Source organism: Salmo trutta, chromosome 30 (genome assembly GCF_901001165.1).
Source record: "Salmo trutta chromosome 30, fSalTru1.1, whole genome shotgun sequence".
Lineage (NCBI taxonomy): Eukaryota > Metazoa > Chordata > Actinopteri > Salmoniformes > Salmonidae > Salmo > Salmo trutta.
In genome coordinates, this window is record NC_042986.1 from 37533769 (window position 1) to 37558610 (window position 24842).

General features: G+C 43.3%; 2 protein-coding genes across 10 annotated transcripts in view; both read right to left on the minus strand.

Annotated features, from left to right (window-relative positions):
* Window positions 1-21762, minus strand: part of LOC115168601 (ubiquitin carboxyl-terminal hydrolase 19) — a 34524-nt gene extending 12762 nt beyond the window's left edge. For 5 of the 9 annotated variants that reach the window (XM_029724032.1, XM_029724031.1, XM_029724029.1 and 2 more), the window contains exons 1-12: window positions 21375-21762; window positions 20015-20312; window positions 5245-5373; window positions 4289-4425; window positions 3587-4120; window positions 3114-3465; window positions 2854-3013; window positions 2693-2764; window positions 2447-2562; window positions 1637-1854; window positions 597-801; window positions 223-356 (exon numbers count right to left, since the gene is read on the minus strand). In XM_029724032.1, the coding sequence (XP_029579892.1) occupies window positions 223-356; window positions 597-801; window positions 1637-1854; window positions 2447-2562; window positions 2693-2764; window positions 2854-3013; window positions 3114-3465; window positions 3587-4120; window positions 4289-4425; window positions 5245-5373; window positions 20015-20165 (2208 nt within the window). In that variant the 5' untranslated portion in view covers window positions 20166-20312; window positions 21375-21762. The remainder of the gene's footprint in view (window positions 1-222; window positions 357-596; window positions 802-1636; window positions 1855-2446; window positions 2563-2692; window positions 2765-2853; window positions 3014-3113; window positions 3466-3586; window positions 4121-4288; window positions 4426-5244; window positions 5374-20014; window positions 20313-21374) is intronic. The other 4 variants (XM_029724033.1, XM_029724030.1, XM_029724035.1 and 1 more) reach the window with 3 other exon arrangements.
* A 454-nt stretch (window positions 21763-22216) lies between these two features.
* The window catches only part of LOC115168600 (laminin subunit beta-2), a 68619-nt gene continuing 65993 nt past the window's right edge, over window positions 22217-24842 (minus strand). The window contains exons 30-34 of the mRNA XM_029724026.1: window positions 24501-24708; window positions 24166-24307; window positions 23889-24065; window positions 23645-23804; window positions 22217-22967 (exon numbers count right to left, since the gene is read on the minus strand). Of these exons, the coding sequence (XP_029579886.1) occupies window positions 22831-22967; window positions 23645-23804; window positions 23889-24065; window positions 24166-24307; window positions 24501-24708 (824 nt within the window). The 3' untranslated portion in view covers window positions 22217-22830. The remainder of the gene's footprint in view (window positions 22968-23644; window positions 23805-23888; window positions 24066-24165; window positions 24308-24500; window positions 24709-24842) is intronic.

Sequence of the window (24842 nt, forward strand, 5' to 3'; positions counted from 1 at the left end):
TGGTGTTGTGGTACTCTATAGTTCAGTTGGTAGAGAATGGTGCTTGCAATGCAAGGATAGTGGGTTTAATTCCCAGGACCACGCATATGTAAAAATGTATTCATGCAAGACTAAGGCTATTTGGGTTATAGCATCTGCTAAATGTCATATATTATATCATTATATGTTATTAAATAACAGGAGGGAGTTAAAGATGGGACTCTCAGGAGAGTGGAGTGTCACCTTTAACTTAGAGGGCTGAAACGCATGGTGGGTACCCTTCCACAAAGCCCGGAGCAGCACAGCGAACCCGATGGCCAGCCGACCACCCGTCCCCAACGGGTTATTACAGTTGATCTCATTCTCAAACGCCCGGTCTGCACAGAGGGTGAGAGAGCACAGTTAATGGTTTAATATCAATCTACAGTCACTGAAGATTCAGAAATTGACTTGCATGTTGAAACTTTTTTAATTAGAAAATACTTTATTCCCTTCAATGTTACATTTTATTTATTACAAACATATTTACATCAGACACATATTTCATAAAGGAATGTAAAAAGTTAAATGAAAGAATGCCAGAGACGGGAGGAGGAAGATTAGAGGCGCTCACTGACCATGAAAGTAGTCCCTGAGTTCCCGGGTGTTGGACAGAGACTGGATAACGCTGTTCATAAAGCATGTGTTGCCCAGGTTGACCAGGCCTGTGAAGCCTGGCAGACACACCTTCTCCTCCTCCTCCTCCTCTTCCTCCTCAACGCTGCGCTGGCTGCCGGCAGGAGGTGCGTGGGTCATGGGCTGGACCATACAGGTGGGCTTGGGCTGAGGGGCAGAGACAGAAATAAAGGGATAAAATACCATCATTCAAATAAACTTTATAAAGACATTTTTACATCAGCAGTTGCCACAAAGTGCTTTACTGATACCCAGCCTAAAGCCCCAAAGAGCAAGCAATGCAGAAGCCCAGTGGCTAAGAAAAATACCAACCCTCGAGGCTCATAGGATAATATGATAAAGAAATCGGATTAGCTTTCCCCCTACTCATTTTCCAATCCCCTACTCCTCGTGCTAAATCACTTCATACCATTTCTGTTTTTAAGCCTTTTCCATCTCCTCTCTCTCTCTCTCACCATCTCATCCTCAGTCTGTCCTCTCTCTCTCACCATCTCATCCTCAGTCTGTCCTCTCTCTCTCACCATCTCATCCTCAGTCTGTCCTCTGTCTCACCATCTCACCCTCAGTCTGTCCTCTCTCACCATCTCACCCTCAGTCTGTCCTCTCTCACCATCTCACCCTCAGTCTGTCCTCTCTCTCTCACCATCTCATCCTCAGTCTGTCCTCTCTCTCTCACCATCTCATCCTCAGTCTGTCCTCTCTCACCATCTCACCCTCAGTCTGTCCTCTCTCTCTCACCATCTCATCCTCAGTCTGTCCTCTCTCTCACCATCTCATCCTCAGTCTGTCCTCTCTCTCTCTCTCTCTCTCTCACCATCTCACCCTCAGTCTGTCCTCTCTCACCATCTCATCCTCAGTCTGTCCTCTCTCACCATCTCATCCTCAGTCTGTCCTCTCTCTCTCACCATCTCATCCTCAGTCTGTCCTCTCTCTCTCTCACCATCTCATCCTCAGTCTGTCCTCTCTCTCTCTCTCTACTAACCGTGACTGCAGGCTCCTGTTTGATGGGGACATGGTCTGAGACGGTGCGGGATGACACACTGTCCAGGCATCCGTCCACTGTCCGAGGGGGCTTGGGTTTCCCCTCCCCCACCCAGGGTGGCTCCTCCTTGGCAGGGAGGGAGTGCTTGCTGCTGCCCGGCTGACTTGCCTGAGAGGACGGTGCGGAGGGCACAGCAACCTTGGCGCCACCCACTGCACCTTAAACAGAGGAGGATGGAGCTTGTGGTCAACGACAAACAACTGTCAGGGACCAAGAGAAGCACATTACAAGTTAAGGACATAACCGAGGCCCTGCAGTTCTGCACTGACACCCAGAGACCCGTTGGCTTGTGAGAGCAGCAGACTGGACTGAGGCATGCATACTGAGTTACTGGATTAGTTTCAGTGGTCAGACACCTGTCCGTAGTGCTGACTTGAATGGAAACACCCACAAACATGCCTGCCTACTATAGTCACGCATAACACCAACATGTTATTAGTATACCAAACATTAAGACCCCACCTTCCTAATATCGAGTTGCACCCACCCCGCACTCAGAACAACCTAAATTCAAACCTCCCGCGGTGTCAACCCTCCCGCGGTCCCGCGGTGTCAACCCTCACGCGTAATTCACATTAGGACAGGCTCTAATGGTTTCCTAGGATACTGGTTAGACCTACAGTCAGACAGTCTGTGAACACGATTGTGTGGAAGCCATTATGTGTGTAATATTTATACAGAGCTGCTATATTTCCAACTGTGTGACAGACGTCTATAACATGTGCAGTAGAAGCCAGGCAGCAGGAAGACCTTGTGTTGCAGGGGCCTCCAGGCCCCCCCAGCGCTGGCTGTGCCTCTTCTTCAGGGTGATGTCTAAACGGGACGGGGTGAAGGCATACGTAGACTGTTCAGGCTGGATGAGGTTCCTGTAACAGAGGATCCCCAGCTTGTCAGAATCACTGTCTAAATGAGAACCAAAAGGGCCATCTACACATATCTATAGAAACGCCACACACACAAAAAAATCACACACCAACTTGGACTTCAAAGTCTTACCGGAGTTTGACTTGCCACTTAAAGACAGTATTCGCTCCGCAGTCCGCATGAAGACGCAAGAAATTTGCATCGCTGTTTGAAAGGGAAGAAAGTTCAATAAGCTGGAAACACCACTAAAATCCAATTAAGATCCACTAAGCCCACCGAGGTGACCAAGTTACCTGGTCTGGAAGATGAGTGTGAAGTCCTGTTCCCTGAAGATCACCCTGGCTGTCTCTCTGAAGATACCCTTCATGTACACGTTGACAACCATCAGGTCTGTCCCTTTCTCGTACGAGTCGTTCTTCAACAACTTCAGGTTCACCATTGGCTCTGGAACAGCTAAAAGATAACCACAGTGCCACGTTTCAGGTCACTGTCTGCAGACCACGGACTCACCGTGACAAAAATAACATTGTGTCCTTTTGAGACGTCCACTGACCTTCCTCCTGCTTCATCTCCAGAGGTTCCTCCTTAGACCTGTCTCTCTTCTCCTCCTGTGTGCTGCTGCTGTTGGGGGACTCAGCCTGCTTGGTGGCTGTTGCAGTCACAGGCTTCCCTGATCCTGACTGTATGGTTGGTGTTAGAGTCTCAGTGGCCTGGTCAGCCTCATTCGGAGGCTGTCTCACTAGCGTCTCAGAGTCAGTCCTCTCAGCCTCCCCTGGCCTCTCTGTTCTGTTGGTGGAGGCTCCAGCCTTGGGGCTGATCTCAGCACTGGACACAGTGGCTGCCGGTATGATTACCTCTTCTGCACCAGCCTTGAAATCAGACTCTGGGGCCTTCTTGTCCTCCATCTAAAACAATAAATGGGCTTTACAATCAGATCCAGAGCAGCAGAATTTCACACACACATTTGAACCCACACAGTACTCAGTGCCTGGTGAGATGGCACAGTCTAGAGACACCGGGACTCACCTGAACTTTCAACTCCTGCTGCGTGTGGCTGACGGCTACCTCAGGTGTTGTACCCTCATGGCCATTGCCTAGCAGCTCAGCTCGATTGTCACCAGCTGTAGATGTCTGGAGGTCCCGGCCAGTGGGGCTGTGTGGTTTCCCATTGGATGTGGACTTGGAGTGTGTATCCCTGGGCATCTCTGAGGTGGGGTCCTTGGGGGGATGGACAGTGCGCTTGGCACTGGGCTCCTGAGGCAGGTCCCCTTTACTGACACTGACCGGCTTGGTCTGCCCCTCTCCTCCAGCCTTCACCCCAGACTCTGGCCTGTCGGCTGGTTTGTAGTTCATGATGCGTTTGACACCTCGCTCTGCTTTGCCACGCCTCTGTTCACACTGTGCCGGTGGAGCAGACGTCTGGGCGGACAGTTCGGCCATGTCTGCCGTCTCCGGGACAGACTTCTCAGGCTTTACCACAGGCTTTACCAGCGGCGGCTGTTTCTGGTCTTTACCGTTCTTGGCCTCCACTTTCACAGACTGCTTCTCCTTTTTATTTTGCTGCAGGGAGACGAGACAAAATGTTGTTGATTTTTGTATGTATTTCTTTTAGGAATTGTGTTAAAACCTTCGCAAGAGATAGGCAATAGTCACATGATGGTAGTTGATTGTATTCCATGAGAGAAACACATGCTAAATGACAGCAGGGAGACCAGTTGGCAGACTCACCATAAGGGAAGGCCAGGAGTGGAAGGGGATCTTCTTGTGCATGACCAGCAGGAGGAAGCCACTCTTCTCTTTGTACTGCACTTTGCTGCAGGAGCCCTCAATCTCCTCATGCAGATGACAGTCCCACTGGTGCCCATCTGGAGAGAGACCAGTCACGGGCCATCAGACTAGTGCTAATGCTGCAAGTTCACAGTGAATGGCTAAATGCCACGTATACCAAAGACGTACACACACACCCTCATTCAAACAGCATCTCAACACACACACTCCCTCATTCAAACAGCATCTCAGCACACACACTCCCTCATTCAAACAGCATCTCAGCACACACACTCCCTCATTCAAACACCATCTCAGCACACACACTCCCTCATTCAAACACCATCTCAGCACACACACTCCCTCATTCAAACACCATCTCAACACACACACTCCCTCATTCAAACACCATCTCAACACACACACTCCCTCATTCAAACACCATCTCAGCACACACACTCCCTCATTCAAACACCATCTCAACACACACACTCCCTCATTCAAACACCATCTCAACACACACACTCCCTCATTCAAACACCATCTCAGCACACACACTCCCTCATTCAAACACCATCTCAGCACACACACTCCCTCATTCAAACACCATCTCAGCACACACACTCCCTCCTTCAAACACCATCTCAACACACACACTCCCTCATTCAAACACCATCTCAGCACACACACTCCCTCATTCAAACACCATCTCAGCACACACACTCCCTCATTCAAACACCATCTCAGCACACACACTCCCTCATTCAAACACCATCTCAGCACACACACTCCCTCATTCAAACACCATCTCAGCACACACACTAAAAAACAGACATGTAGCCTGTACAAGCTCTCATACACGTGCAATCATCACATACACTTAGGCTATAAGACACGCAGTTAGTTTGTGATCTCACCTGGGAAGCGGGCCTGACAGTATGTGTCGGTGAAGGTAGTGGTGACGTCCTCCACCCTCTGCACCCCGTCTCCACAGCGCAGCCTCGCGATCACCTCATTAGCATTCTGCTTCCAGTCCACAAACACATCTACACAGCACGAGCAGAGACAACACAGTCTGTCAGAGGACTACAAACACATCTACACAGCACCGAGCGAGCAGAGACAACACAGTCTGTCAGAGGACTACCACACTCAGCATACCACAGGGATTACCTTCAAAACAGATTCTGTAACACAAGAACACTTTGTCCACAGCGCACGCTGTGACTGTGTTAGACAAGTATGCAAATCAACCTAGAATAGTCTACAACAGATCAGTATAGCTAGACGAAGAAGAATAGATAAGGGTTGAATATTTTACCGGTATTTTATAAAATGTTCCATCCTGAGAATAAATCACTTTCCTAACGGGTAAACTGGTATTTTTCCCGCCAAAACCGGAAGCGTCATTCAAAAGCATAATAAAGCTTTATAAAGCATTATAAAGCCTAATAAAACATTACAAAGCATTGTAAAGCCTAATAAAACATTATAAAGCCTAATAAAACATTATAAAGCATTATAAAGCATATAAAGCCTAATAAAACATTATAAAGCATTATAAAGCCTAATAAAACATTATAAAGCCTAATAAAACATTATAAAGCATATAAAGCCTAATAAAACATTATAAAGCATTATAAAGTATATAAAGCCTAATAAAACATTATAAAACATTATAAAGCATACAAAGCATTATAAATGTCTGGATGTGATTAGAGCTTTGATCAGCATGAAAATTCAGACCTGATGCTACCCGAGTCTGATGAGACATATTAAATACATTTAATGAGCCCTACATTAACCACATTTAATGAGCCCTACATTAACCACATTTAATGAGCCCTACATTAACCACATTTAATGAGCCCTACATTAACCACATTTAATGAGCCCTACATTAACCACATCTAATGAGCCCTACATTAACCACATTTAATGAGCCCTACATTAACCACATTTAATGATCCCTACATTAACCACATTTAATGAGCCCTACATTAACCACATTTAATGAGCCCTACATTAACCACATTTAATGAGCCCTACATTAACCACATTTAATGAGCCCTACATTAACCACATTTAATGAGCCCTACATTAACCACATTTAATGAGCCCTACATTAACCACATTTAATGAGCCCTACATTAACCACATTTAATGAGCCCGAGCCCAAAAAAAGCCCAAATGATTGTGCTATTATCCAATACACATATGATATAGGCTCCTGCACATTACGCACAACAGAAAAACATAAAAGCCCATAGACGTAGCTTGCTTTGTGCTCTTTTGGGTAAATAAATTAAACTAGCTCCAGTAAGCTAATCTTTTTGGAGTGTGAACAGTATTACTCTACTGTGTCGTGTCTTTGGCTATGCCGGATTAAGAGGTATGACATGCTATTCTATAAAACCCTTTCTCTGTAATTAATATTACCAGATTGAGCTAATCATGTAATATTAATTAACTAGAAAGTTGGGGCACCACGAAAGAATGTTTATAGAGCTGTTATCTTCTGAATAAACTCTTAAAGACCTAGTACTATTTTACATCAATAGCAGTCAATATTACTCGTCACCTTATTTCAGTCTCATCTGAAAGTTGTAAATTCTTGGTTATCTTCACGAACCCTGGCTAACAAGTTGAATCAGCAATACAAAATTGGGTTTAATTATTTATTTACTAAATACCTAACTAATCACACAGAATTACATATACACAGAATGCAAATGATGTCATACAGAAAACGTCCCTGGTGGACGGAACCTGTATGATGGCTTGTTACACAAAGAGAGGGGGTTGGGCTTGAATGAAAGATCGGGAAGACTGAGGAACAAAGGGAGAATCTGTGCTATCGTAAATACAGTATCTTATGCACTCTAAATTACCACCCATTTGGAAAAGGAAAATGCAATAAATATTTACTCTGAGCTGCGCTTCGGTAGGTTGGTTGTAGATGCTGGCCGTGTTGGCCAACAGAGATCTTCCTGTCTTCGGAAGAATGTCTCTGGTGGTAAATTGGATACGTTGTAGTATCTTTGTTGTGTGTTTGACTGGATACGTCGTCCGTCCTTTCCTAGCCCACGTTTACAGCTGCTGTTGCTAACTCAACGGCTACGATGTCTCACTTCTTTAGTGAATAAGAGTTCATACCATTCACAACCAAAGCTCAAGCTGAGGTTGGCTTAGTTCTGTAGTTGACATGTTAGTCCCTTTTAACGTATGGACCGTCGTCCTATCATCCTCGGAACAGGAGGTTACATTTTCGTCAAGGGCTTATATAGTGGAGGGAGAGAAGGGAGTGTTTCATAGTTTATAACCCATGTCTATTCACAGGGGCGGGCCACTGATTGAGCAGGGCTCTAACCTTATAAAAACCCAATTCTCTCATTTGGAAGCTAAAATTACATTTAATCTTTTCACAAATAGTTTCATTTAAATTGCATTTAAATTGAACAACAATTCCATGTGAATCTGATAACTAGAATGTGTGGACTTTTCATCAGTCAATGACAACCGAACTGACATCATATTCATTTAGTACCAACGCATATTTTCAACTGGTTCTATTACCGAAATATGGTTCCTTTCCCCCCACTTGTTTGATGTTCCCAGACTCTCTATGTTTAACAAAGGCTATTCAAGAGTGCTTCAGTCGAGTCAGAGAGAGAGGGAAGGGAGAAATGTATTTATGGGGAGGGTCATAAACCTTACCCACAGGCCAACGTCATGACAACTGTATTATACTGAATAATATGGACTGGAATTACACACATTGTTCAAAACACGATAAAGCAGAAGAGAACATGCGATTCTGGTGCAGCACATGCTGCCTACATAGTTACAAGTATAGGCTAGCGAATTAGATTTACATTCAGAAAAAGAATAGGGCCTATTTGTATAATTAGTAGGCTGATGCATACACCTTTCATAATGTTATTAGCCTACCTCTTTCTCTCTCCGTTGTTGCTTCATTCCTTCCTCACCTTCAACAGTTAAACTTATTTCATTTATCTTCATCATTCTAATGACATCCTTGAATAATATAGGACTAAAATTAGATGGAGAAAGCTTTCACTTCTCTTCACGAAGATTGAGTGGTTATGGGTCTGAATAAATAACTGCTATAGCCTACCGCCATGGAACAGTCACTCTTCTTTCAAAACTACCTGTGAGCTCTATTGGCTACTGTATTTAACCCTCAAAAAACAAATGTCCGTCTTTAAATAGTCTATTGGTACAGGAAATGTCCAACAAAGCTATTCTAGACCAGCTTTTCCTGCATGAGACTCCAAGAGCTAAAGAGCATTTTTTATAGGAGAGGGCCAGCGGAGCACAGGTGCCTGCCTATTGCACAAGAAACCGACGCTATAAATTATAAGATTATTATACATAACCGATCATTAAATTAGCTAAATATAAGGCTAATACTGCATTGAATGTATTACCTGAAAGAGGAAGGCTAGGACATCAATATATACTGTATATAGCCCTATATATCTAGAACAGGATTATCTACATTGAAGTCGATAGTTTACATACACCTTAGCCAAATACATTTAAACTCAGTTTTTCACAATTCCTGACATTTAATCCTAGTACATATTCCCTGTTTTAGGTCAGTTAGGATCACCACTTTATTTTAAGAATGTGGACTGTGAGAATAATAGTAGAGAGAGTGATTTATTTCAACTTTTATTTCTTTCATCACATTCCCAGTGGGTCAGAAGTTTACATGCTACCAAATACTAATTGAGTGTATTGCCTTTAAATTTTTTAACTTGGGTCAAACGTTTTGGGTAGCCTTCCACAAGCTCCCCACAATAAGTTGGGTGAATTTCTCCTGACAGAGCTGGTGTAACCGAGTCAGGATGGTAGACCGCCTTGCTCGCACACGCTTTTTCAGTTCTGCCCACAACTTTTCTATAGGATTGTCCATTTGGAAGACCCATTTGCGACCACGCTTTTACTTCCTTACTAATGTCTTAAGATGTTGCTTCAATATATCCACATAATTTCCCTTCATCATGATGCCATCTATTTTGTGAAGTGCACCAGTCCCTCCTGCAGCAAACCATCTCCACAACATGATGCTGCCACCCCCGTGCTTCACGGTTGGGATGGTTTTCTTCGGCTTGCAAGCCTCCCCCTTCCTCCTCCAAACATAACAATGGTCATTATGGCCAAACAGTTCTATTTTTGTTTCATCAGACCAGAGGACATTTCTCCAAAAAGTACGATCTTCGTCCCCATGTGCAGTTGCAAACCGTAGTCTGGCATTTTTATGGCGGTTTTGGAGCAGTGGCTTCTTCCTTGCTGAGCGGCCTTTCAGGTTATGTCGATATAGGACTCGTTTTACTGTGGATATGGATACTTTTGTACCTGTTTCTTCCAGCATCTTCACAAGGTCCTTTGCTGTTGTTCTGGGATTGATATGCACTTTTCGCACCAAAGTACGTTCATCTCTAGGAAACAGAACACATACAGTTTTGCTGACTGCTGTATGTTTCTTAATATTGTTACCACCATTTTGATTCCTTACATGTGGCGACAAGGTAAATACTTTGTAATCATTTGGGATTGGATCTGGCTGGTAGTTGTGGTTAGTATCACCTGAGCGGTATGACGGCTGTGTGGTCCCATGGTGTTTATTGTTTGTACAGATGAACGTGGTACTTTAAGGCATTTGGAAATTGCTCCCAAGGATGAACCAGACTTGTGGAGGTCTACAATTTTTTCCCTGAGGTCTTGGCTGATTTCTTTTGGTTTTCCCATGATGTCAAGGAAAGAGGCACTGAGTTTGAAGGTAGGCCTTGAAATACATCCACAGGTACACCTCCAATTGACTCAAATGATGTCATTTAGCCTATCAGAAGCTTCTAAAGCCATGACATCATTTTCTGGAATTTTCCAAGCTGCTTAAAGGCACAGCCAACTTAGTGTATGTAAACTTCTGACCCACTGGAATTGTGATACAGTGAATTATAAGTGAAATAATCTGTCTGTAAACAATTGTTGGAAAAATGACTTGTTCCATGCACAAAGTAGATGTTCTAAACGACTTGCCAAGACTATAGTTAGTTAACAAGAAATTTGCTGAGTTGTTGAAAAACGAGTTTTAATGACTCCAACCTAAGTGTATGTAAACTTCCGACTTCAACTGTATTTTGGATGCAATTTGAATGGAGTTGGAGAGAAAGACTGCTAGAGAGCGCGCGCCTGCGCTAATTTAACGCAACGATATTCGAGCGATATGCTTTTTTAAAACTCTGCAGCTGCAATTTAAAAAAACAAGGTGACCCCGAAAAGCCAGATGGAGATGGGTAAATTAGACGCGCGTTGGGTCATTATATTACTGTAGCATTGTAATGGAAATTATATGATTAAAGGTTTGACTAAATGATTTCACTCAGAAACCCTATAACCTGTTGAAATGTATTCGAAATAAGGCTATAATAATGGGGTAAAAACTATAATGCAATACTATGTGTGAGTAAGACACTGGTACCACTTCAAAATGACCAGGGCAGAGTTGATAAGACGACCTTGGGAAAGGAACAGGAGAAGGGGCCTCCTTAAGTTAGGGAGAGAAACAACGGCCTGGGAACAGCTAGGCTGGCAAAAGATAAGGAGACAGGTGGTCTGGGTGCTGTGGAAAAATACAGCCGCCTAAAGCTGGGTGGAGTTCTCTACTGGTGTGTGTGTTAATATAAAAGGCTTTGTACATTGTAAGGATTTTCAGAGCTCTCATAAATAAACGTTTTGACCCTTGTAGGCTGGCTATCCGTCTGCTTCATTCAACCAGAATCTTACACACTCTGGTGGGGTAGACTGAGTAGTTTAATTGAAGTTCGGGTTAAGAACATTGATAACTTAATTCACGTAACAAGCCTAGATTATGCTGCAGCAAATGTAGGCCTACCGGTCACCATGATGAGATGATAGGTCTACAAGCATTGTGAACTGCGCCCCATACTGACGGGCTATCTGTCCCCAACCTGAGCGTTGATTCATCACGCCGAGGACGTAGAGAAGCCAGATTAAGACATGGCATATAATTTATCAGTTCCATTCCACGCCATGCTGTTCATATAAAGAATTTATTGGTTTCGCTCAGTTATTTATCCCGGGAAAAGGGAGTGGTTTTGGGGAGGTAAATCCCGGTAATCGGGTTCCCTCCATTCAACCCTAGACTGGATATATTTAGTTAGAGGACTAGATTTACTATACCTATACAATTACCATTAGATATAGATCAATGCATTCGACATCTGAAAACGGCTTCAAAATACTGCAGCATCACAAGAAACTAGATTTACATTAATGCACACATACAAAGGCCTGTTTTGTGTATAGAGTCATCAATTTAAGAATAAGGATGTAACGTAACAAAACGTGGATGAAGTCAAGGGGTCTGAATACTTTCCAAATGCAACATTCAACATTAACTTCTATGGACGGTAGAAAAATGAATCCACTGCTAAAACGTTTGTTTCATCAAAGACACTCCCCAGAGCCTGTTAAAATTCACAAACATACAAATATACAAATAATCCTCATTCTGATAAAAAACCTGAAATAAGAAAATCACAAACATTGGCAATGCTCAGCCAACCTACCTTTTGTCACTGTGAAGCTGCAGCACCTGCCATCTAAGTTGAAAGGCCCTCAAACAACCTCATGTTCTCTTGAGTCAGCACGGAGCCTGGGGCTCTCTTCTAGGCAGGGCGTGCAGGTCATGTATGGGAGTTCAGCTCAGTCTACTACGGTGCTCATGTTCACCACTACTACAGACTTGTTTATTCTCCTGCAATCTCACACACATATAGTATACAATAGAGGTTGACCGATTAATCGAAATGGGTGATTAATTAGGGCCGTTTTCAAGTTTTCATAACAATCTGTATTTTTGGCCACCGTTTTTTTTTTTTTTTTACACCTTTATTTAACTAGGCAAGTCAGATTAAGAACACATTCTTATTTTCAATGACGGCCTAGGAACGGGGTTTAACTGCCTTGTTCAGGGGGGATTCGTTTTTGCAACCTTCCGGTTACTAGTCAAACGCTCTAACCACCTGCCTTACATTGCACTCCACGAGGAGCCTGCATGGCAGGCTGACTACCTGTTACGCGAGAGCAGCAAGAAGTCAAGGTAAGTTGCTAGCTAGCATTAAACTTATCTTATAAAAAACTATCACTCTTAACATAATCACTAGTTAACTACACATGGTTGATGATATTACTAGTTTATCTAACGTGTCCCGCGTTGCATATAATCGATGCGGTGCCTGTTAATTTCTCAGCGAATCACAGCCTACTTCGCCAAACGGGTGATGATTTAACAAGCACATTTGGGAAAAAAAACACTGTCGTTGCACCAATGTACCTAACCGTAAACATCAATGCCTTTCTTTAAAATCAATACACAAGTATATATTTTTCAACTTGCATATTTAGTTAATATTGCCTGCTAACATGAAATTGGGTCACTGCTCTTGCGTTCATTGCCTGGCTCGTTGCAAACTAATTTGCCAGAATTTTACGTAATTATGACATACCATTGAAGGTTGTGCAATGTAACAGGAATATTTAGACTTATGGATGCCACCCGTTAGATAAAATACGGAACGGTTCCGTATTTCACTAAAAGAAAAAAGTTTTGTTTTCGAGATGATAGTTTCCGGACTCGACCATATTAATGACCTAAGGCTCGTGTTTCTGTGTGTTATAATTAAGTCTATGATTTTGATAGAGCAGTCTGACTGAGCGGTGGTAGGCACCGGCAGGCTCGTAAACACTCATTCAAACAACACTTTCGTGCGTTTTGCCAGCAGCTCTTCGCAATGCATTGCGCTGTTTATGACTTCAAGCCTGTCAACTCCCAAGATTAGGCTGGTGTAACCGATGTGAAATGGCTAGCTAGTTAGCGGGTGCGCGCTAATAGCGTTTCAAACGTCACTCGCTCTGAGACTTGGAGTAGTTGTTCCCCTTGCTCTATATGGGTAACGCTGCTTCGAGGGTGGCTGTTGTCGATGTGTTCCTGGTTCGAGCCCAGGTAGGAGCGAGGAGAGGGACGGAAGCTATACTGTTACACTGGCAATACTAAAGTGCCTATAAGAACATCCAATAGTCGAAGGTATATGAAATACAAATCGTATAGAGAGAAATAGTCCTATAATTCCTATAATAACTACAACCTAAAATGTCTTACCTGGGAATATTGAAGACTCATGTTAAAAGGAACCACCAGCTTTCATATGTTCTCATGTTCTGAGCAAGGAACTTAAACGTTAGCTTTCTTACATGGCACATATTGCACATATTGCACTTTTACTTTCTTCTCCAACACTTTGTTTTGCATTATTTAAACCAAATTGAACATGTTTCATTATTTGAGGCTAAATTGATTTTATTGATGTATTATATTAAGTTAAAATAAGTGTTCATTCAGTATTGTTGTAATTGTCATTATTACAAATAAACAAATGTAAAAAATAAAAATCGGCCGATTAATCGGCATCGGCTTTTTTTTTGGTCCGCCAATAATCGGTAGTGGTGTTGAAAAATCATAATCGGTCGACCTCTAGTATACAACACACCCCCTCACACACATATAGTATACAACACACCCCCTCACACACATATAGTATACAACTCTCGCTCTCTCACACACACACAGTATACAACACATCCTCGCTCGCTCTCACGCACACACACATACACACACACACACACACACTAAAATGTCCAAGGCAACACCAACCCCTCCACAGCTGGGCTCCCAGTCGGCTATAATCCATGTGACCCCCCTCTCCATAGACCCTGCTACGGTCCACTATGACAACATAGTATTGACGTTTGTCCTCCATTGAACGAAATGGCTCTTACCACTAGGCTAGTCCGTAGTGTCTGTCACTTGCACATAGTTCCACATACATTGAAAGTATGATAGGTATTTTACTAATGTGTTACACCACTAAAATATGAAAGAAACTGGGGAGGTCCTTGGTGCGAATCAGTGAATGGCATAGACAACAGCCAAGGCATTGGAAGGACACAAAGGATATAGTGTGGACAATGGGACCGAGGGTAGCTAGATGAGGCAAGAGGAGGATGCTGTGTGGGTGGAGAATCATGCTGGCCGACCAGCCCTCTGAATTGATTGGGGTAATGTGTTCTAGTTGGAGACAGCATAGCAGGGAGGCACAGCAGCTTTCTCTCGTGACCGTGACAAAGCCCGTTTCCCTGGATCCGGCCTTACATCAGCTAGGATTACAACTCTTCAGCATTAAGGCGAGAGCAGCAACCAGCGCACTATACCTACCAATACCAGTGTTTCCCCTATATGCATTTAGCAAGAGGAGGGCCTCTAAAACCACGCCATTGGCCACACTGTCTTAGCTAACATGATCGGCTGGTGATCAGGCATTAGCTCCCTCCACCAGGGATCACATCTCAATTTCAGACACAATACATAGACATTTCTCAAACTAGACTCTCTAATGTACTTGTCCTCTTGCTCAGTTGTGCACCAGGGTCTCCCACTTGTCTTTCTATTCTGGTTAGAGCCAGTTTGCGCTGTTCTGTGAAGGGAGTAGTACACAGTGTTGAACAAGATCTTCAGTTTCTTGGCAATTTCTCGCATGGAATAGCCTTCATTTCACAGAACAAGAATAGACTGACGAGTTTCAGAAGAAAGGTCTTTGTTTCTGTACATTTTGAGCCTGTAATCAAACCCACAAATGCTGATGCTCCAGATACTCAACTAGTCTAAAGAAGGCCAGTTGTATTGCTTCTGTAATCAGCATAACAGTTTTCAGCTGTGCTAGCATAATTGCAAAAGGGTTTTCTAATGATCAATTAGCCTTTCAAAATGATAAACTTGGATTAGCTAACATAACGTGCAATTGGAACACAGGAGTGATGGTTGATGATAAATGTAGATATTCCATTAAAAAAACAAAATCAACCGTTTCCAGCTACAATGGTAATTTACAACATTAACAATGTCTACACTGTATTTCTGATCAATTTGATGTTATTTGGACAAAATAAAAACAATTCTTTCAAAAACACAGACATTTCTAAGTGACCCCAAACTTTTGAACGGGAGTGTACATGTTTCAAGCCGACCACCATCATCCCTATGCCCAAGAAAGCCAAGGTAACCCGTCTAAATGTCTTCCGCACTGTAGCACTCACGTCGGTAGCCATGAAGTGCTTTGAGAGGCTGGTCATGGCTCACATCAACACCATCAACCCAGAAACCCCAGACCCACTCCAATTTGCATACCACCCCAACAGATCCACAGATGATGCAATCTCAAATCGCACTCCACACCGCCCTTTCCCACCTGTACAAAAGGAACACCTATGTGAGAAAGCTGTTCATTGACTACAGCTCAGCATTCAACCCCATAGTACCCACAAAGCTCATCACTAAGCTAAAGACCCTGGGACTAAACATCTCCCTCTGCAATTGGATCCTGGACTTCCTTACGGGCTGCCCCTAGGTGGTAAGTGTAAGCAACAACACATCTGCCACGCTGATCCTCAACACAGGGGCCCCTCAGGGGTGCGTGCTTAGTCCCCTCCGGTACTCCCTGTTCACCCATGACTGCGTGGCCAAGCACGACTCCAACACTATCATTAAGTCTGCCGATGACAACAGTGGCAGGCCTGATTACCGACAACGATGAGACAGCCTATAGGGGAGGTCAGAGACCAGGCAGTGTGGTGCCAGGACAACAACCTCTCCCTCAACGTGAGCAAGACAAAGGAGATGATCGTGGACTACAGGAAAAGGAGGGCCGAACACGTCCCCATTCACATCGACAGGGCTGTAGTGGAACGGTTTGAGAGTTTCAAGTTCCACATCACCAACAAACTATCCATGGTCCAAACATACCAAGAAAGTAATGAAGAGGACACGACAATGCCTTTCCCCCCGCAGGAGACTGAAAAGATTTGGCATGGGTCCCCAGATCCTCAAAACGTTCCACAGCTGCACCAGAGAGCATCCTGACTGGTTGCAACACTGCCTGGTATGGCAACTCCTCGGCCTCCGACCGCAAGGCGCTACAGAGGGTAATGCGTCCGGCCCAGTACATCACTGGGGCCAAGCTTCCTGCCATCCAGGACCTCTAGTTTTACTGCAAGATATAAATTGCAACAATGATGTTTGTTCCTCAAACTATCTATTTTATTAAAACTGAAAAAGATGAAGTAAATAGCCCACATTATCTACAAAAATATATTTCAGGTTAAATTGAAATAAATGGGTTTCAGTCTTATTTATTATATCATTCTGATTTTACATTAGCCTAAATTAATCTAAAATGTACAATAGGTAGGGCCCTATAAAAATCAATTTAATTAATTTTCTTTCCCAAATTCTGTTTTCGCCAGTTAGTTCTCAGGTTTCCGTTTTCCTGGTTCACTCTGAAAGATACCTTTTTTTTTTTTAAATAGAAAAACAACAGGAGTGTTCTAAGTCCACAACAAAAACAAACGTGTTTATGGTTCATGTAACAGTATTTTATTAGGATCCCCATTAGCTGTTGTAAAAGCAGCAGCTACTCTTCATGGGGTCCACATGAAACATGTCATAATATAGAACATTAATAGACAACTACAGCTCAAGGACAGAGCTACATACATTTTTCAAAAAAGGCCCACATATCAATACATACACACAAACAATCTAGGTCAAATAGGGGAGAGGCGTTGCGCCGTGAGGTGGTCGAGTTTGCAAAACAAATACCCATTGGATTTATTACAATAGTTAGGATATAATTCTGCCAGGTAACCATAGGCTACTTTCAGAATGAGGCTCTCCACTACACATTTTTCCTGTCGTGATGATTCACCATTATCTAATGTTTTCAGAATGTATGTGCAGATAATCGCCAAAAAAAGCTAGGGCAACCAGAAGCCTAGAAAAAATGTGGGAAACAAATTAACGGCTCTCTCACCGAAGCGATTCGGTAGGCTACAATGACTAACGAGACAAAGTCACTAACTGCAGAGTCACTGTCTGGCAAGCCCTGACATCCTAGGAAAGGAAACCCCCCCAAAAAGGCTATTGGTTTACTTGTCCCGATGCGATGGACATACAGTATAATCACGTTGCATGATTTATGAATGGCAAAGGGATATAAGGAGATCAACTTTATTAAGTCAGTTTGACAATTTTTATACAATAGTCAACACTAGCTGTTCAGTTGTCAATCAATGCACAGTAAATAGCCAATGCCACACGACTCCACGTGGACAGCTATGTGAAGCACATGAAAGAAAATAAACCATTGTGCCAGAAAACAATAATTATGGCTAGGTGGATTTCGACTCATCGTTACCACTTACATTTACACGGGACATGCAAATTCACAAGCATCATGCGCTCTCCCTCAGTGTTAAGACATTCTACTGCAACTAACCACAGCACACAAATTAGACCAGGAGACAGGACAGACAGCAGACTGTGTTTCCCTGTCATCAGTTGCTTTGTGATTAACAGGCAGAAAATGCCTATCAGTCATTATGGCAGGAGAGGAATCGACGGACTAGCGAATTAAACGTTTTAAATGAAAAGTAGGCCAGTTAAAGCTGCAATATGTTACTTTTTTGGGCAACCAGACCAAATTCACATAGAAATGCGTGTTATAGTTTTGTCATTCTCATTGAAAGCAAGTCTAAGAAGTGGTATGGTGCCGATACACATGGCCGCCTTGTTGTGTCACCGCCTGGTACGACAACTGCGCCGTCCGCAACCACAGGGCTCTTCAGAGGGTGGTGCGGTCAGCCCAACGCGTCACCGGGAGCACACTGCGTGCCCTTCGGGACATCTACAACACTCGGTGTCACAGGAAGGTCAAGAAGATTATCAAGGTTGCGGGCTATTCACCCCACTATCATCCAGAACGCGAGGTTAGTACAGGTGCATCAAAGCTCGGACAGAGAGACGGAAAAACAGCTTCTTTCCCAAGGTCATTAGAGTGTTACATAGCCATCACTAGCCATTCTCCACCCAGTATCCTGCCCTGAACTTAGTCACTGTCACTAGCTGGCTACCACCCGGTTACTCAACCCTGCACCTTAGAGGCTGCTGCCCTACATACATAGAACACTGTTTAATAATGGAAGACTGGTCACTTTAATAATGTTTACATATTGTTTTACCCATTTCATATGTATATACTGTATTCTAGTCAAGGCCATCCTATTTTACTATTACTGTACATATACTGCACTGTTGGAGCTAGGAACACAAGCATTTCCCTACAACCGCAATAACATCTGCTAAACGTGTGTATGTGACCAATAGAATTCGATGTAGATCTATTTTATGTACGCCATTTCTATTCTTCCCATTCTTAAGTTTCGTCTTTGTGTCTTTTACGTTCAGATTTGTACACCAGCTTCAAACAGATGAAAACACTAACACAATACATTTGTTCATGGAAAAGGTATTTCACAGCAGTTAAGATGGTACAATGATTCTCTACACTACACATGCTTGTTTTGTCACAGAAACTGAAATTAGAACTGAGCAACCAGGAAATAGCGGATCGATTTCTGCATAATGCATCTTTAATACGAAGTGGAAAAAGTAGGTGGCTGAAAATGTGTCTGTAACCGGCTGATTAGCCAACGGCGCTAATGGAAAACACTGCCGAGATGACACAATGCAAACCTCAAGTACCGTTCAACACCACTAGTCTCCCCCATTTCTCATCAGATTTTATGTCATAATACAAATCAAAATAGGCTCAACATAAGGCTGATTTTTTTTTCTTCACTAACTGGTCTTCTGACCAATGACATCGGCAACAACAAAAAAATACCTTATGTGAAATGATCTGATGTGATTGGCCAAATCAAAAAAAGTCACCTACATATATTTTGCAGATGTTATCACAGGTGCAGTGAAATGCTTATGTTTTAAGCTCCAACAGTGCAGTAATACCTAACAATACACACAAATCCCCCAAATTAAAATACATATCAGAACAAGCGATGTTAGAGTGCAGAAAATATATATAATGGTGTGAATAGACTGTATATGAATAGAAAAGGTGTGTACAAAAGTAGTTATATAGGACAAACCTTGACTAGAATACAGTACATACATATGAAGTGGGTAAAGCAATATGTAAACATTATTAAAAAGTGACCAGGGTTCAATGACTATGTACATAGGGCAGCAGTCTCTTAAGGTACAGGGTTGTAGCTGGCTAGTAGCAGTGACTAAGGTTCAGGGCTGGGTACTGGGAGGAGGCCGGCTAGTGGTGACTATTTAACAGTCTGATGGCCTGGAGATAGAAGCTGTTTTTCCAGTTTCTCGGTCCCGGCTTTGATGCACCTGTAATGTCTCCGCCTTCTAGATGGTAGCGGGGTGAATGGGCCGTGGCTCAGGTCCTTGATTATTTTTTGGGGCCTTCCTGTGACACCGGGTGCTGTAGATGTCCTGGAGGGCAGGCAGTGTGCGCCCAGTAACGCGTTGGTCAAAAGACCAATTAGTGGGAAAACAATATCAAAATTGGTCTGTCGTGTAAACGCAGGCAAAAAGACTTGCTCTCAGCAATCACTCTACCAATGCTAATAAAGCAGCATCTCAGGGACGTACCCTCGTGCCTTGCCAAGTTAACCACAGCCCAAATCTCTCCCCTTCAACCATTTCACCTTTCTTGTGCTCTGCGTTGGCCCCTGCTGCTGCTCGCTTGGCCTCCCTGCTCTCCTGGTTGGCCCTGTCCTTCTGCTTCTTCTTGCTGGTGCTGTCATCTGCGCTGCGCTGACCCCCATTCCGCCGGCCTGACTCACTGCTGCTGGCCATCTTCAGGCGCTTGGCGCTCACGGGCCGCCCGTCGCCGGCGTCACTGCTGCCGCTGGGGACTGGTTCTGAGGTGTGCCGCTTTCTACCCGGTCCAGCTATCTTGGCGATGATACAGGTCAGAAATCTCCCGGAACAGAATCAGGGGTCCTGAAAAGAGTCAGGGGACCCACCACAGTTATGAATGAGTGTTGCAGAGCTACATAAGAGTCATAAAGAATGTGATCTGTGGTGTATATAGTAGGTTATAGAATATATGATCAATTAAATCATTTACACATGTACACATTCAAATTTGAAACCTCACCCCATTCAGATTAAACTCACATTTTAAACATTCCCAGTACACTGATCAGATTGGATTCTGTCTGCAAACATTGCAATAAGTATCTCTGCATGTACTACCAAGATGACTTGGGGTGGCTGTCTTATTGAGTATCCCAACTATTTGTGATATTAGCTACTGTATCTAGCTAGCTATCTTGAATATTTTGCCTTGGATGTTGCCCATGAATGTTGCACCCTGGATTGCAAGACAATGTGACTCTAAAACATCTACGTTACCTTCGGTACAATGCTAACTAACGTTAACTACAATGTATTTTAAGTGATAGCTAGACTATTGTTGTTTACTTTACACATTGCATTTGGTTAATAATAGTACACTTAACATTAAACCTTTATGTAAATTTCTGCCACAGTCTCTTTACCCTCAATGCAATGGCGTCATGTTCATGCGGCAAGTTAGTTGTTAGCTACTGACGACCAGTTACTTAACGTTAGGTAGCTAGGTAACTAACGTTAGGTAACTAAGTTAACTAGCATGCTAAAATAAGTTACTTGGCTATCAATGATCATTGGCCAATCAGTTATTAAAAAAAAATCGGACAATTCAACATTAAAATGTTAACAGGTGATCGCTATAATGTCATTAACAACAGGGACAAATTGCCAATGTAACGTTAACGTTACCTGGCTATCTAGCTAGCCGGCTAAGGTTAGCTAAGCTAACAACAGTTAGCCAACTAGCTTTATCTTCCTGGCTAAATTACTAGCAGTTCTGGCGAATGTAATTAGCTTGTTAGCTAATTTAGCTACCTAACGTTTATCAGTTGTTGACAAGCTAAACAAACAACACATATTGACAATAGCGCCTCATGACTTATAATTGAATATTTCTAAAAATACTAGACAGTATGACCGACTACTTACAAAACATGTATAATTTGGAGTGTCGTCTCCCCGTCTTTGTGCACAATGGCCGGCGAGTCCGTACTTCTTCAGCCCTCCCTAAGCTCCTTGACGGCCGCAGGCCTCTGCTCACCCCTTCCCGAAATCGAAACCCCGTACTCTGGTGTTTCTAGAATATTCTCGTTATCGAGGTCCCATCTCTTATAGATTCCTAAATATTTTTTATCAAATATAGGTGACGTGAATGGTAACAAAACGATAAATCGCTTCAACCTAAGTTACTTTACCAGACCACGGGAAATGACTCGCACTTTGTTTAGGAACAAAAACAATCCAAACCGAAATCCACTTAGAAGACTGACCACTTCCTGGAGGCAGTCAGGCTGAGGCGGCACTGTAGCAACCAACCCCTCACAATGGGAACATCTCAATTATGAACTTATCGCGTCCTCTCTCCTCGCTTCCTTCTAATAATTCATTGGATGAGAAAGCCAAAAGTCCCGCCCTTCTGACCTTCTCCTCCAATGGGTTTTGAGGAGGCGAGAGGACGCGAGAATTGTGCAATTGAAAGAAACATCTATTGAGATTCTCCCATGTGACAAAGGTTTTCTTGGCTGGTTCTACAGGAAGGCAGCTATGAAACCAGAGCATGAGATTAGTAAAACAGGCCTATTATATGGGGTTTATAATAGAGAGATGTTGAATATGACATGAACTAGTTCAGACATGACAATTTTTAACAATATTCTCCGTAGGTGATCCACACCTCTCTCCCCACCATTGCATATGCAATGTATGTTTATTATGTGCAGTGATGGTGTTCCATTTTTATCAGTCACACAGTTTCAGTTTCCCTACACTGGAGGGGGGAAATGCTTTTTCAGTATTTATTTTCAGGCAACTCCAAAAAGCTTTCTCTCAATTACAGGAACAATACCAACCATTAAGTCTAAGCATCCCATCATTTAATCCAGTGGAGATCAGAAACCATGTCAAAGTAACCGATCATCCCCTGGTTCATCCTCAGTCGGTACACATAACAGCTTTTGTTCATTGTTTATCCAGAACAATCTATTCATAAGTACTTTTTTGGCATTATTTATATTCTGAATGTGGCAGTGTTTGGAGGATGATCTGAGTTGAGGCGCAAACATATTTGCACATGTTCGTATTCTTCACACACACACAAATGGATTATTATTTTCGTAAATGTCATGTGGAGCCACTTCTATCCTTCAGTTGAAAGTCACACAGTAATACACTGAGGGCACACAATGTTATATTACATGTGTGAAATCTTACAATCAAAAAGACACAGTTACACAGTGTAGTTGGATAAGCACCATGGCTGTAGGTGCAGTACTGAGTTCCCCACTAGAGCGCATACAGTGTACACCCTACAAGAGAGTAAAGCAATAGTAGGTTCACATAGTGTCTGCAGTCAGTCAGTGTTTGGTTTAACTCGGCCAGGTCCCTGTTACTGACAGGTGTTGTATATCTGGATCTGTTTGTTGATGTCGTTGAGGATAGCCTTCATCTTGTCTTCTAGGCCGTCCAACTGCCGCGCTTTGCCCTCCAATTTTTTCTGGTTCTCTTCATAGTCTTTCTCTAGTTCTGTGGATATAAAGTATGTCAAGTTTATACCTTAATGTTTAATCTCAGAATAACCAGACTTGGCTGACTGACTGTCATACTGTAGACCTGTTCTGGCACCCCAATGGTGGAACCAGCTTCCCTCTGAAGCTAGGATAGCAGAGTCCCTGCCCATCTTCCCGAAAGCACCTGAAACCTGACTCTTTGAACAGGTATCTTAAATATAAAAAAATATATATATATAATAATCTTGACTCCTATCTAAAGTAGATAACTACTTTATTGAGGAAAAGTGTACTTACTATGCCTGTGATATGTGGTTGTCCCACTTAGCTATCTTAAGATGAATACACTAACTGTATGTCGCTCTGGATAAGAGCGTCTGCTAAATGACTAAAATGTCTGACAAAGGCCGTGAGGCCGATACGTAAAGCTTATTAAAGAGCAGTGATACTATCAAGAGCAGTGTGCAGGTTCCTTATTTTTCCTCAAATTACTAAAATGTAAAATGTACCATTTGTTCTCTGGTTTGAGTACACCACCATCAGACAAATTCAGACAATACAGTGACACTGTTTAACCACAAAAGGGCAATGTTGCCTTCGCTCTTCTCCAAGGTTAGCTTGTGTAAATCAAAAACAATGCTGCTCTTAATTAAACAACGAGACCCAGTTCCCTGCAGGGTCCCTGCCACACACCTGCTAGTCTCTGGAGCTTGTTCTGGGCGTCTTTCAGTAGCTCCTTGGCCTCGTCTCTCAGGCGCTCTGCTGTCTTTTTGGCCTCCTGGACGGTCTTGGCTTTCCTGTCCACCAAGTCCTGCACTGTGTGATACTTATCTGTCAGCTCGCCATCTAAAATCTGAGAGAAATAAGACAGCATAATTAATAACAGTCACAGTATTACAGTCCTAAATATACACATAGAATGAACCCACACACACACCTGCTTGGCATCATTGGCTTTGTCCCGTGCCATAGTGGCTGTCTCCTCAGCTCGAGCTGCTGCCATGCTGTTTTTTGCACGTTTGAGTTTCAGACCGTCAATCTCCCGACCCAGGTTGCCAAGGCGGTCCATGGCATTATTCAGGTCATGTTCACTGCTGGACGTTTCAGACTCGATCTACGAGCAGGGAAAATATCAGGAATGCATTATCTCTTGATCCCCTCATCCCATCAAACAGAATACAGATGGTGTCCACTCAGTTGAGTTCCTACTGTACCTGTGCTAGTCGGACCTCAGTTTCACCAATGTCAACCTTAGCCTGCTGTATGGCCTTCTCCGCTGCAGCCTGGGCCGTCTTAGCGTCCTCAAGTGCCCGTTTCACCGTCTCTGCTGTGGATTTCACCCCGCCTGCCCGATTCCTACAGAACGGAAACACTTGTTGGAATCAGGAGAGTTTTGCCGTGCTGGACTATTCTCTTTTACTTGATAATGCTCTAACCTATAACCCTCTACATAGAAGATACGCGCACACACACACACACACACACACACACACACACACACACACACACACACACACACACACACACACACACACACACACACACACACCTGGCCTTCTTGGCCTCCTGCAGAAGCCGCTCTGCTTTGCGCACGTCGTCCTGTGTCTGTTTCAGAATGGCGTCTACGTTGGAGAGGCTTTGGACCCGGTCCTTGATCTCCTCTGCCAGGTGTCTGATCTGCTGTGGTGAGGCTGGGATGGACAGCTCCAGGACACGGCTAGCCACCGTTTCAATGCTGTCTGGATCAGCACCCTCCTCTGCAAGGAGACAGAAAAAAATATTCAGATCAGCAAAGAGATTTTTGACGCAGATTGGAAGTTAATACTTAATGATTATGATGCTGATCATGATGACAATCCTGAGGTGAAGATAAATTGCTTGTATGGTCCCA